Source organism: Semicossyphus pulcher, unplaced genomic scaffold (genome assembly GCF_022749685.1).
Source record: "Semicossyphus pulcher isolate SPU_LCO1_2020_fin unplaced genomic scaffold, fSemPul1.0.p SCAF_12, whole genome shotgun sequence".
NCBI classification, from domain to species: Eukaryota; Metazoa; Chordata; class Actinopteri; order Labriformes; family Labridae; genus Semicossyphus; species Semicossyphus pulcher.
The window spans coordinates 3,712,241-3,727,347 of record NW_027211626.1 but is presented as its reverse complement, the minus strand read 5'-3'; the positions used below and the strand labels follow the sequence as shown (position 1 = coordinate 3,727,347).

At 41.6% G+C, this 15,107-nt stretch overlaps 1 protein-coding gene across 19 annotated transcripts in view; it reads left to right on the top strand.

Moving 5' to 3' along the window:
• LOC138588539 (neurexin-1a) overlaps nt 1-15,107 on the top strand; it is a 301,786-nt gene that overhangs the window by 244,977 nt on the left and 41,702 nt on the right. For 13 of the 19 annotated variants that reach the window (XM_069658714.1, XM_069658708.1, XM_069658715.1 and 10 more), the window contains 2 exons: nt 7,750-7,839; nt 9,174-9,493. In XM_069658714.1, the coding sequence (XP_069514815.1) occupies nt 7,750-7,839; nt 9,174-9,493 (410 nt within the window). The remainder of the gene's footprint in view (nt 1-7,749; nt 7,840-9,173; nt 9,494-15,107) is intronic. The other 6 variants (XM_069658720.1, XM_069658719.1, XM_069658718.1 and 3 more) reach the window with 1 other exon arrangement.

Sequence of the window (15,107 nt, the reverse complement as noted above, 5' to 3'; positions counted from 1 at the left end):
AAAGCCTTATCTGTTAGGATGTTTTGTGTTGACTTGGCATGTGCTTTAATTGCTTTTTTATGTTTCTGTTTCCAGCAGCTGTTAAGAATGATACCAGTGTTGTGGAGTTTTTTTCTCACCTCTGATGTTTATCGCTTCACATTAATCAATGCTGTTAAACTACATCCGTCTATGTAAATAAGGTGCACTTTAATGCCTCCATAGTCTCGATATAAACGGTAAGAAAGGGCAACCTCCCACCCCGTCTACCCGTCTGCATTATTCTCCCCTTATACATTAATAATCCACCCACAGTGTGTGTGCACAGTAAGTCAAATCAATAGACTATTTACAGACAAATTACCACTTTTATTGTGCCATGTAATTGTGTGCCAGTTCAATATTTATTCCTCTGCCAATACAGTAGATTGATTGAATTAAAGCGACGGTGCAGACAAACCTGCAATAACGCAGTCAGATGAAATGAATACCTGAATTAATCTGTTGTTTACTCAGAATTAAACAGCAGATGATCAGCTACATCTCAGCATCTGCTTAAAGCATGACGATGCACCATCAGATTAATCATTCTCACAGCATACACCACGATTACTCATCGTGGTGTTCGTTTTCTTTGTCATTAGTGTTACTACCAATAATAATCATTGTTATTAGTGTAGCACTTTTCATACACACAGCTTACACGACAGTAGAAGACGAATAACCTAATTAGTGCCCTGTGTAATGAGTGTTTACTAATTGAAAACGTATAAGAAGTTTAATTTTACATGACTGCATACTTGTACTTTTTTTTACAGTGTAGTTTTAACTGATAACCTTGTCTGTGGAAACAACTCTGCAACACTGGTATTTTTCAGTAGAATGTCAAGATGTTAGAACAATGATGGCTTTCAAAATGAATTTAAATGTCACTGCTTGTGTTGTTGAAATTATTAACTTTTTAACTGCTGCAAGGCTTTGACAAAAGCTACAGAGGGTTAAAGGAGTGTGACTATTACGTGCCTCCTCTTTGTCAGTCTCGTACTTTAATGCTCGCATCAAAACAGCTAAATTACTGCAGGAACAAGTGCAGCAATTTCTGCAGCCTCACATCAGAAACCTTTGTCCGATTGTGAGCGTGCACACGGCGACAGGGCGACAGGACAAACAGAAGACAAATCCAAGCCGTCTCTCCCCTTTTGCATAATGTCTGGTGACCTTTTTTAGCTATGACCAGCGCATTCATCCAAATGAAAGACGGTTTTATGACTGGGACTCGGTCGGCCCCGCACGCCTCAGGTGATACGGGGGAAGCTAATGGCTTCTGACATGCTGTGGACATGGCAGAATGCACAGCAGGGTTAAACGCCAGGATGCTACTATCTCAATCTTCAAATAACAAACGCCCCCAGACGCCTGTGACATACAGCTGTGCTGCTGATGGACTGATCAAGTGTATGAAGGCAACTTATTTAAGCTTATTTAGATACACAAAGGTGCAACACAAGTGGAGCTTAAGGTCGTAAGATTTCTGCAACGATTCATTGACTGAAAGAAAATTAATTGCTTATTATTTTGATGATCAATTGAATCGTTTAAGTTATTTTTTAAGCAGAGACGTCATAAATCTGTTGGTTCCAGCTTCCTAAATGTGAGGATTCTCGTCATTAAAAACAATAAATGAAGATTATTTGGGTTTTGGACTTTAGGTCAACGGTAAAGGTTACAATCGGCATTCAGACCCGGGTCGACGTGCTAATCTCTGCCCCCTTTCCGGCGCGATGCTATGACACGCATCCCGTCTCCGTCCGAGCAGCGCTCGAACATCGTTCCGAATTTGTCGGCGTTGCGTTTGATAAACAGACTGAATGAGTGACAGATACAATAAAAACCTAACCACCGTAACATCTTCACTGGCCTCCACGCTGCTTACCAAAGAGTATAATGTAACATCTTTGTGCTTGCTATTGTTTATTAACCCTGTGTCAGGCGCGTTTGTGACGTCAGACAGGAGGACAGGACAGAAAGGAGTATACTTCACTGGCAATGGGAAAACAGACAATTGGCATTTATTAGTGGGCCTCTCCGGATCTGAAGAACACGCGTCAGTGCGCTACTTTTGATGGGAAAGGGGAATTATTTAGGGTTATTTTGATACAGAAAAGTGCAACACAAGTGTCTTATTTAATTCTAATTGTTTATTATTCATCACTTAAAAAAAAAAAAGAGGATTTGCAGCTTTTTTATGTCATTAAAAAGCGCTAATGAAGATTCTTTGGGTTTTTTGACTGCTGGTCGGAGAAGAGAAAGAATGTAAAGACGTCACTGTTGGGCTCTGGGGAAATGTGATGAGCTGTTCCCCTTTTTTAAGAATAATAATCATCAATGAAAAGATAATGAAAACAACATAAAGGCCTTCTGCAGAGTGAAGTACCATTGAGTTAGCTTCAGCTCAAAATGAAATGAATTACCTGTCGACATGTTGTAAGGGACTAAAATCTCTCAATTCATATTTAATTCTCGGTCATTGTACTGTAAACTGTTTAATAACACTAGATTTCTTCCTCTTATTAAAACTGCTGAGTTATAAATGCTGCAGGAAAAGTGACCAACCTCACCCCCACCAATCAAGCGTCAGTGACAAAGCCAAGTCCAGCTACCTTATTAGACTCGTTTCAGACTAATTACATCCAATCACAATTACTGCGCAGCTCCCCCCCCGCACCCCCAGCACACAAAGCCATCATTCTCTCAGCTCGCCTGTAGTTTGATTAGTATCCATGTATGCCTCTAACGCACTCATAATAGCAGCCCTCAGCCCCTCGTAGGCCACTCACAGATCAACAGTGATTATAATAAGAGCAGACAGCAAAGATAAAAATGATGGCTGCGGAGTGAGAAAGACAGAGAGTAGGAGATTATATGGGAGGGAGCGATCATTCTCTAAGCAAGGAAATAATTGCTTCACCAGGGCCTATATTGCTGCCCTGGTAATCTCATTAAAAAGTCTCGTACTGCATACTTGTGGGCCATTAAAAGTCTTTAGCACAATTATTAGAGTCTAAAAAAGCAAAGCGCACACGCAGACACATAACTAGCTTTCTATTTGTTGTCCTTTATTCTCACCCGCTTTGGTTCTGCGCCGCACACAAAAGCCCGAGCAGCAACAGAAAAAAAAATATCAGCCCCTTCTCCCGAGTCTTGGCCATGGAAGTAATACCATCACAATGGTGCTGCCAGGCCCTCAGGGTACAGTGCAGTATCCTATCCGAGCACCCAATGAACACTCGCAGCTCACAAAGATAATGGAGAAGTCCCTGGCCTTATTCTTTTGCTGTTATCAGAGCGTGGTGCACTTACAGAGCTCTCTGTCTCTCCCCGCAGCTCGCAGTTTCCTCTTTTTCCGTCCTTTCTACGCCCGTGTGTCCACCCCTGCCCCCTCTGTCGATCTCACCCTGTGTCCTGTTTTCCCACCTTGCAGTGTGGAGTCTGATTTGTGGGGTACGAGGGGAGGAGGGTTAGCTTTATCCATCAAAGCTCCATCCTATCTGCTCTGGTTCCTCCTCTGTTCTATGCATGAGCCTATTCAGCCTATTGTACAAGCAGTCATCACTGAGCATGCTTAAAAAATGGTGCAATGGCCACCACAGCCAGCAGTGGAGGAAAAAAAGGAGCAGAATAATGAAAATAATAGTGAGATTTGTGAAGGTTCCCTCCTATTTAATTCCCACGGCTCCATGAACAGAGGAAGCATTTGCATATTTGTTCGTTTAATGTGCCGAGTGTCCTAGGGCTTGTAATGAGATAAAGCTCCACCTTATCTGACCACTTTATTAACAAAAAAGAAAACAAGTGAGTGAGGGCAAAGCGGGTCAGTTGGGACGGCTCAGCCGAATCGCGGCTGTCTGGCGGAGGAGATAAGCCGGGCCGTCCCACACCAAACCAAATCACCGCTCGGCAGCAGTCGCTGGCTCCGCTCGCAGGCTCGATGAATGGGCCCTGCAGCTGCATCGAGGCCCAGGGGACAGCATTGTTTAACACTCGGGTGTCCCACAGTGGGGATCAATACACGATCAGACCTTGATTATATCCACACTTAATTAACCTCTCTATAAGGATAGACTGAGCGCGCCACGAGGGGTGCAGAGCCAAACAGATAAAGCGTTACTGTCTTTGAAAATGGAACGTGTTTCTGCACAAAAGCAGAGGATTTTGGCACAGTGGCAGGATGTGTGTGAGCATGAAAGTGTGTGTTTACTGTATGTGTGTGACGCTCTTCGTTTTCTTCTCCTCTTCATGAAAAAGAAATGTAATTTTTTACACATTTTGGCCGTCAAAAAGCTACTAAATATCATAGATTTACATGAAATTAAAATGAATTATTCAGTGAAATAGCTTTTGTAATGAGTCTGGCTCTTCTTTGGTCACACTCACATGTCCTTATCGTCCTCCAAACAGCTGTAGGCTAACTGTTCTCCTGAGCCCAGTTTGATGCTGACCTCTCCTCAGATGAGGTGTCATAGCAGGAGCCGCAGAGGTGACATAACTAACACCCCATGACTGACAAACAGAGGTGACAGGAATGAACAAGGCCCATGGATGCCCCACGACAGCAGAAATTAATGGATTATTCATTAATTTAACACATTCAAAACAGGAAGTAAAGCTGTATGTGTGTGAGTGTGTGTGTTATTTGTTTATTCATTTTTTCGTGTCTAATGCTTGCATCATGCCCGGTGCTCAGAAGGATCAGGTGGTGCAGAGCTCCGGGGGTCTTGCATAAGGGAAATACGGTGTGTGTTCGACACCAGGCAGTGTGGTAGACGTTACATAAGCCCAAAGCAACTGGAGGCTGGTGCGCTCTGCATCCACCTACCTGGAGGAAGCGTTCTGATTTTCTAGCTGCTGCATAAATTAAAATACATTGTTCAGGAATTCACGACAGCATTCAAGGAATAAGTTAAACAATATTTTCTGATTGTTTCGAGTTACAACAACAAATTGATCCTACTAGTGTTGTCTGTTGGTCTACAGTCGAACAGCTTTGTGCCACAGAGCTCCATTAGTGTCCTTAAACTATGAAAAACACATCCATGAGCCACGGGGATGGCTCCGTAAGTACACAAACTTGTATCAGTCCACAGCTGAACATAGTCCTCTGTAAATGTAATATTTGCAGGGGACTATTTTCTGAAGGAAATCTTAAGCTGGGGCTGCATTAGTCGATTTATTGCACAGTCTTTAAAATGTCAGAAAGTTTTGAAAAATGCTCTGCGAAGTTTCCCAGAACACAAAGTGACATTTTCAAATTGCTTCTTTCTTCAAACCAACAGTTTTAAACCCAAAGACTTCGTATAATGACCAAAAACAAAAAAGCCTTTAATTCAAGAGGCTGGAACCAGCAGATCTTTGACATTTCTGCTCGAAATATCATTTAATCAATAAATCTATTATAAACCTCAGCAGAGAATTGTCTTTTCGATCTTACAATTGATTCATCTAATGATCTTTGCAGCTCTAGATGGAACAGATTAAGCTCTACATTGTGCATTTATTTTTAATTGCAACCTGTTATCATGGGGACTGGATTAGAGTGTAGTTGGAGCAACTCACATATTTCTAAATTGATAAATTAGGAAATAATCAATGCTGCCAGTGGTGTCGTCATCAGGGAGCAGAGGCATGAGTCCACAGTGGATTGTAGAATTGAGTTTAACATCGCCCCTGGAAAAAGCCACTGTCAATCAAAGCTGGTGGTCTCTCTAATGGATAGAAGCAATAATATTTGAAATTGGCACCATAGCTGTGGAACAAGTTGTATAAACAGCTCTTCATTTCCCCAATTCTACATTCCTACAACACCCAGCATGCATTGCGCCCCTCCCTGTGAAAGGAACGGCCTAGCGAGAGATGCTGGAGTGAAATTCCACTGTTTTGCTGCAGACAATGACTCAGAGCGGGACAGAATCCAAAATACGGTGAGAATATACCGGTGGATCGTCAAAAAAATCTTCAGGTCTGCAGTCTACATTTCAAACCTGATGATTTTGAACGAGACATCGGAGGCGTTCTTCCAATTCCAGTTTAGCGAGCTCCCTGGCCTCTACCAGAAGACGCGTTTTATGTAGTCTGGCGGAGGTTTTCCAGGGCACATTGGAGAAGCTGATAGCGCCCTCCAAAGGCACAGAGCGAAGTTGCATTTTTTTCTCACCATAATGGCATTAGCTCCACATGATAGCATGGTAGGACTGAGGTTGAAAGACAGCCAACTGGCCCTTTAAGTTCGGCTGCACTCTGTTTAACATGAAGGTGTTCTACTTAAAGTCACCAGTATTTGTCCAAACTACAAGTGCGTGATTTGAAGACACAGCTTCCCCTCACATTACTGGACACTGTTTGAGAACATCTAGAGATCCACATCAAACACCGCACACAGTGTGTAGCACACCTGTGTGTCTTTGTTGTAATGCAGAATGTTTCTACATCAATGTTGAGGGAGAAGTGTTCCTCTAAATCTCCCTCACCAGCCTTTGTGCTCCAACCCGGCACAATCAACTGCAGCCAAATTCCATGAGCGCCATAGACAAGCTCTAAACCCTCTTCTGTGCGGCTGATCCTCTACAGTAATTCAAGCTGATGCGATTAAAAAATGTCCTTTTTATGCGTCTTCTTACCTCGAAGACCTTTCATCAGACCAACTGTGCATTTGTTACAAGGTTACCTCGTCTCCTTCATGTCTCGGCGATCACTTCCCCTTCAAAGCCATTCTTCAGCGAATCATTCTCAGCTACCGGATCTTTTATCTGCCAGAAGTGAATTAATATAGTTGATGGGACAAACATTGTCAATCTGCCGGAAGAATAGAGCTGACTGAATTCAATCTGTGCAGACAATACCAGGGGGAGAAGCACTCAGAGACAGTGGCACTTTGCTGAGAGTCTCTGTTCTGGAGAGGTTATTGGCCTTGACAAAAGGGGTGATGCAGAGTTTGGCCTCATTAATGCCAAAGTACCCTCCAATCATGGAGTGGACTTTTTCTGTAGCCGCTCCTCTTTGTCCTGACACGCATTTGGATTTTCCTTTGAATACTGTTGGAAAACTACTTTTCCTTTGACTCTGAAATATTTAGACAGTCAAGCTCATAACTTTTCCTCCTCGAAGCTTTTGTCAAAGCCGTCTGATTGAATCTTTTACAGTGGATGTACCTACTCTGACATTGTCTTCTGACTTCTCTCTGACTAGATGATCTGAATGTACACTGTGTTGACTGTTGTATTGCACCTAGCTTATTATTTCTTGTTAATTAGGCTGTGTATAAATGGGGTGGGCATGTGTTAGAAGTTAAAGTTAAATTGTTTATCCTTTAAACCATAAAAGATTGACTCAATAACACATTTAAATGATGTTCTTTTGTATAAATGTACATAAATAGTGTAAAAGCCAGTTAAAAAACAAATGGGGTGGAGTCATTGGGCTAAACGTTTTGTAATGTGTTTATAATGTGATTTGGGTTGGTTGATAACGTAGCTCTATTAACCTAGATGAAACATGAGCGTGCTAGTTCACGATAATAATATAGGACTAATTTGTTGGCTTAAAATAAAATAAAGTTTGTTCAGATAATGTTTCAGTAAATATTGTTTTTTAAATATACAAAACTCTTTAAATATAAAACCCTTGTGCAGTTGTATAGCTCCAGCATTAAGTATGAACATTTAACCTTTGACCTTACAGATTGTAACCAATGAAATGTCTCTTTAAACTTTAAAGGCAACAATGATAACGAACGCCTGGCGATTGCTAGACAGCGAATCCCATACCGACTTGGTCGAGTAGTTGACGAATGGCTACTCGACAAAGGTAAAATGACTGATTAAAACTTCAAATAAAATAATTTGAACATAACCAAGGTGTAGAGATATTTTGTAAATAATAAACATAAAAAATAAATGTTCAGTAAAACTTTAAAAACCAAATGAATTGAAGAGTTAAATTAAGTTGTTTCATACTTTTCATAATAATGTATTTTATTTATAGATGTTTTAATACGTGTTTATTGTCAACTTAAGGTTAAAGGGACTGTAAATATGAATTTAAATCACTTACTGAAGTAATATTGTTAAAATGTCATAAATTACTTTTGCTGTAAACGTCTAAATGATAAATGTAAAAGTTTAGTCATCAGTAGCTGAGAGTGTTTTTGAGGCACTTGTGAAACATACACAGTACAGTACAGTACTGCTTGTGATTAAACTGCTAGCAATGATAAATAGTGTGCAATATGAATTGGCATCAGAATTCTGAGTCCCTTTAACAGACATTGTAAATATGTATAGGGCATTAGATCAAGGAACTGTAATATAAAACAAACTGAGTGCATGCTTTGTTTTTTATAGTTCAATAACTAATTCATATTTTTCACTTAAAATGTGAAATGAGCCCTATCATCTCTCTTTCTGTTCTGCCTTCTCTTTTGGTTCCTTTCTGTTATCAAAGTGTCGTCATGCGATGTTTTCTTTGGTTTCCCATGTGTCCAACCATGTCCCTTCTAACTTTGACTTGCCTTGGTTGCTTTTGCTAAAAGGATGAATATCATTCCAAATATCCTGAAGTGTGTCCTGCTTCCTGTGAGATTGCACACTTAAAAAAAAAAAAAGTCCAACTCTCACAGCCGGTAGCCGTTTAAGTTTGTTTTTTCCATGCTTGCTGTAAACCATAAGATCGAGCCAACATAAGCAAAGCATAAAGAAATATATGCTTAGCTTTGTTATACAAATGTGTCACATATTTCCCCCCCTGGGCAATTTCCTGCTAACAAATTGTCCATTTATCCTCCTTTAAAGCTCATGTTATCTTTTCAAGTATGGTTTAATCTACTGCACACACATAACATTATTATTTCTGATTAATCTTTCTTTCTTGGTATTTTTAGATTAGACAGCCCTTTTAGCAAAGCTGCTTTGATTTTCTAAATCCTGTGTTATTATTTCACGTTTGTTTCTTTTCGTAGGCATCTCATCATTATAACTGCAATAAATTACCCGGGTTTGCTTCTACAACCCGTAATTTATTGGTCTCATTAGCCGCTGGGCAAATAATCTGTCTTTCTGTCTGTGTTTTTTTTCCTGTTCAGTAGAAGTGGCTGAGTCCACAGTTCAACATTCTTGTATATATGTAACATTGTTTTCCCACAGGGCGGCAGCTTACAATCTTCAACAGCCAAACCACTATACAGATTGGGGGCTGGGAGCGCGACCGGAGTCGAATGTTTCAGGGCCAGCTCTCGGGCCTCTACTATAATGGCTTAAAGGTGTTCAACATGGCGGCGGAGGGGGATCCCAACATTAGGATCCAAGGCAGCGTGCGGCTGGTGGGGGAGTCACCCTCCTCTATCACGCCGCAGTCGAGCACCACGGCCAATCGCTCGGAGACGTCCACGTCCATCATGGAGATCACCACGACCACGGCGTCCAGCAGGCGAGTGAAACAGACGACACCGCGAGAGCCTCAGCAGGTAAGATCGTTTCTAAATGATTCTGTTGTCAGCGACTTTCACTCACGTCATTACGGTGTCAACTTGATCCATATTAAAGTACTTACAATGCCCAGCAGGCAGTTAAGCTCATCCCGGATTAATTTAATGCATTACATCATTATTTCCTAATAAATGGAACGCATGCCTTACTTTAGTGAGGAGCGTCTGTCTTCTCCTTCAGTCCTCTGACCTAAAAACTGAAGCAAAATAAGTGCATTGTTCCACCGTTGGGAGCAGCACCACAGGCTCACTGTCGAGCATTTCTCCCCGTGCAATCAGATGTGTCACTGTGCAGTGTGTGGGTGTGTGTGTGTGTGTGCGTGTGTGTGTGTGTGTGTGTGTGTGTGATAACCATCATAGAGGTCCTCCATCATCTCTATCTGTCCTCCATGAGCTGTGCAGCATCTGCAGGAGTATATAACTTCTCAAATGTCACAATGTGTGACTAAACAAACTGAAATGGCCTCTTAAATCTGGTAAAGTCCAGCTGAAGTTCCCTCATTTAAATCATTGCATTGGAAATTAGCCTGCAACGAACATGCCTGCAGACGGCATCACAATCTAGGAATACCTGTGCACTGAACAGAGGATGCATGACTCATTCAAGATAAAGACCTTGCGTGGATAATAGTATAAAAAGCCTTCCTGCTTTGTTGGAGCTTCCTCAGGAAGCTTCAGCCTCCACCTACAATCAAAAGGAAGCCTACCTAATAACTAAGAATATGTTCTATAATTGTACGATGCCAGAGCTACTCCATGATAGCTCCTAATCGGATTAACACTCAGCTTAATTCCTTAAATAATGGGCATTTTACACAATATGAAAATAAAGTAATGCCTGATTGGAGTAAGATGTAACCCTCCAGATACAATGCAGGGATCTCTGCGGTGGGGGGGCTCGCACAAAGATAAAATATGTGTCACTATTTGAAATACTCAGTTTGTAGGGAAAGCACACATAGTATCTTAAAATAAGCACAGTAGTAGTGCGACCCTTTTAATAAGGGCTTAATCAGCTTTTACAAATATAGTTTAAAATAAATTTGGATTTAACTCATTTTGGATTAATCGGATTGGGTGAAGGAAGATTAGAGCATCTCCAGGAGGGGGTGGGCTTAACTTCATAATGAAAAACGTACGCACAAATGATTTGATTTAAACTCCCTTTTGACAGACTGTCTGACTACTTTCAACAATTAATACTTGTGCATCCAGTGATTTTGTGTGTCAGTGCCTTTGATGTGTGACGCTGTGTCTCACCGTCCAGAAGGAACTAAAATGATGTGCTTGAACCCATTGAAATGTTTAACTTTATAGAAAGATCTTTTGTCGCCTTCATCTAAAATGAAAGTGTAAAAGAGCCTTGAACCGTGAATGTCAGGCTCTCCATGAAGACAAACTTTAAGCTGTTACAAAGAGCTTTTAAAAAACGATCAACGATTTTCAAATCAAAACCAAATGTCAACTTTGTCTTTCAATTTAGCAGGCTGTTCAAGCTGCAGCTCATAAATGAGATGACAAACTCCTGTAGATAATTCGCACCTCATTTCCAGCTTTGCAGCAGCAGAGACCCCACATTCATCGCCGTCCCCTCCCCTCTCTCTCTCTCTCGCGCTGACCTGCGACCATCAAAACAGTTTGTGTAAGGGTCTGCAGATGCTGACAAATAATACAATCATAAATATTGATCCAGTGGAATGGTTTTCTCTCAGACTCAGCACGGCTCCTGAAGCGTTGCAGGAGCATGTAATGCAGGCGAAATATCAGACAATAGACTATAATTATATCCCAGCTCCATGCGGTGTAATAAATTGCCACCAAGGAACCAAGAGATTGGCAGAGAGGAACAGGCTTGATAAGATGGATGCCCGTCTTCTGGCCGAGTCATACGGAGAGAGATAAAGGGATATAAATGACCGTGACAGTTTAGAGAGGCAGTGTGTTACAGAGATATTTATTATTAATGTACATGTTTTCTGGTTCAGTACTTTGGATGTCGTTATGGCTTTATGCTAACCTGATTTAGCTTGAATAGTTTAATCAATAATGGTTCACCTTGTAGAAATCATGTGCGGTTATTGCTTTAGACGGGAGTGTAAATGTACAGTTCAATCCTGAAGGTACGTCAGCCTATTGTTCTGAATATAATGCATCAGTAGGACTTCATTCAGGTTCGTGCTGATACTGGCAGGTGTTCATATACCAACACTTCAAAATGCCTCTCATGGTGCCTTAAATGCAGTATTATGTATCGGCAAGCATGCCAATCAATAAACTGATCGGGTACCATAAGTGATAAGTGCCCAGAAAAAAAATTAACTTGTTTCTTCTTCTCCAAAAAAGAAGCTTACAAAGCAATAATAATATATAAGGCTGACTGGCTACTGTTTTAGAGTGGCAGAAGAAGAACAGTCACTGGTGTAATGCTAGTCCAAAAATATGAGCAATCAGTGTTTTTCAATCACACATTTTAAGGCTGTATAATTTCTATTTTAAAATTAAAAACAATTAAAGTAATAATCTCGATTTTCATGTAAATAAATGTCTGTTAAGTCTCTAACTATCGCCGAATGAGGTAACACAATGGTGATTGAGCCTATGGCCCACTGATGGAAGCCTTTGCATTTGCAGTATTACAGACTGGGTGTCTGGTGCGACAAGCGGCGCCCAGTTAGTGACGTGTTTTCCATCAGCCAGCAGTGGTTGGTCTGCCAGAGAGGGTAGGCGGAGCTAAGCGGCTGCTTTTCCGGTCTCTGCAAGTGTTGCGAGTAAACAGTAATCTACTATGGCTGAACAAACAAAGAAAAGATGGATGACTACAGATACAACTTCAAAAATAAGTGAAAATCCAAAGAAAGAGAAACAAACTTGACGCTCAGATGAAGCAAACAGTCTAAAAAGGAAAGCGACCGTCAGCCAGCAAAATCAAGAGTTACAACCGGAGCCATTGCACGAGTATTGGTGGGGTAGTCTGTATCGGCCAATACTGCATAAAGTAGAGACAGGTGTTTCACTTTCAGGTTGTGTTGAAAGATCCCCTTTAAAGTGACCTACAAAGGCTGTGGAAAGTGAGAGTAGTCGAGGCTAACTGTGATGGTTTAGGTGTTATCTTATGCATTCACACAGAACAAAAAGGTCGTTGGATTAAAGAGTTGTGCAGCGATGTAGGTGGAGAGATGAATGAGGCGTGCAGGAACGTGTGCATCGGGAGATGTCAATGTGTTCAGTTTGATCCGACGTGACGACCTTCCCGCGCGGAGCTCCTGCGGTAGGACATTACAGTCTCAGGACACTACACTCACAAAGACATCGTGTCTGGCCTGTGTAAAAAGAGATGGTGCATTCACTGTCCTTTCCTGTGAATAGTCAGCATTTTAATCATTGTCCAGCTGTTCCATCTCTCCTCTGACGGGGACTGCAATTCAGTGAATCATCCTGAGAGCCTTGCATTACAGGGACACATACATTTTAAGTATGGCTGGCCTCAGTGGATGTGGAATGGCTAACGGTGCACAGCAGCGCCAGTATCAGGGTCTGACTATTGGAGCTGGTGACAAGGGTGTTTCACAAAATGTAAAGCAGGCTGTCAATGAGTTCAGTTACTGGAATAGTAAGAAAATATATCTGAGATGAGACACACCGTGCTGTTAACTAAGCACATGGATATAAAGTCCAGTTCAAGCTATTTAAAGTAACTTTAATCACTTTTTAGATGAACCATTGATGACTGTGCAGGAGAAAGGTCTTCTCATCGTGACTCACCCACAGAGAATTATTACCCAGCTCTACAGCGCTCCTTAACCTCATGGAGCTTTAAAGTGTCTTAAAGCTAATCTTTAGGTTTTTCAGGATGTGCAACTTTATTGATTTGCTCAAACTTAACACTTAAGTACAGCCAGCTGTCCTCCCAAATAATATATGATTTGATAAATATATGCATACACCGCAGAGTGCAGGATGCGGTGCTATTTTTACAGAGAGAGTAAAGAGAGGGGTTTGGATAGAAAAATGACAATGACCACAATGTCTGAAAATTAAAGATGTAACCATGTGGTGGTAAACAGACGTCCACAGGATTGCAAAAGTGAGAGAATACAGAAGAAACATGTCTACACATACATGTCGCTTTTTCGCTGCGTTTTGGCCTTTCATCTCTGAAAAAGGATCTTTTGTAAAACTCTGCCCAGGTTTCCACGGAGACGTGTAGACAGGGTAAACGGTGTTTTTGGCTCGTGACGTCAGGCTGTTATCTCCTTTGTCACAAATGAGGCGACATTCCTTGCAAAATGACGGACGGGACAAAAACCTTCCTCTATTGCAGCCTGCCAGGTCGTCTTCCGGCAATAGATTTTTTCAGACTTTTGATTGGTCGCGATTTTCTTTTTCTTCTTTGCATGGCTTCAAAAACATTTAAGTTGCAATCAACACTACCGTCTGCTTGTGCTCATGTCGTTATAATGCCAGGACAATATCATCTTTAAGTGCCACTCGCTCAGTTGATTAAGGCTCTGTGCTCCTGCACTGGCCCTCTTCTCTCCTGGAGGGAAAAGTCAGTGCTGATCATCATTAGTGTAATGATTGTGAAGGGTCTGGGGGGACTCAGCCTTCTCAGGTGCCCCATCAAAAAGTTCCCTAAATGCTCGACTGGGGTTATGTTGTTATTGAATATTGCGGGCCTCGGCTTATGGGTAACATTACATTAATGTCATTCTTCTCAAACCACTGGGTGTCCACTCATGCTTTAATAACCGGAATATTATCATCTTAGAGCTCACTGGCTTAATCAGGAAAGAAATGCACCATGGGAAAAAAGCTGATGAGTCAGAATTGTTATTTTAGTAGTGATTAGAATTTCCCTTTTGCTTAAGGGATAATTGGATTGATTTAATTCCAGGACTTACAACCCACTCAAATTCAGAGATAGTAGAGTGAGACCTCGCCTTGATTTAACCCGTGTTTGGATCATGTCTGGAGGTTTCCTGTAGAGCTCCTACCCGTGGCTCTTGTGTGTCAAGTATCCTCTATAGTGGCTTCTTCTGCTGCGTGCTTCCCGACCTATGCGGGGGAGGTAGCTTACTTTATGGGCCCGACTGTCGTGTCTTAATGAAGCTTCTGCTCTCTGTAGCAGGGCCTGGTCACATCCAATTAAACCATAATGCACATGGGTATGCATTCACAGACAATGGACCACCTTCTGTTAAAGACCCCCTCCAGTGAAAGTCAAGTGTTTAACCTTGTAAACATCTCCATGTGGTGTTCTTTATGTGCAACAAGATATATCAGGGACAACATAAGCAGTCATCTCCATGGCTGGGCCTGTCTGCTTTTAAACTGCAGTGTACCGAGGACATGCTGAACAACACGTTTTCAGATTGGCAGGTCTGAGATGTCACAAACCTAAGGAGCCAATCCCGTTAAAGGACGGGGTGACGCTATGCATATCATTATGTGCAACCTATGGCAACCACTTTGGCGATGTGTGAGCCAGCTGTAACCGTCACTGTCATTTTTGACTACTAACGTTACGACTATTAATTACTACATATCAAGCTAGCTATGTTTCAACAAATTTCCACTAAACGATGGCAGAGAC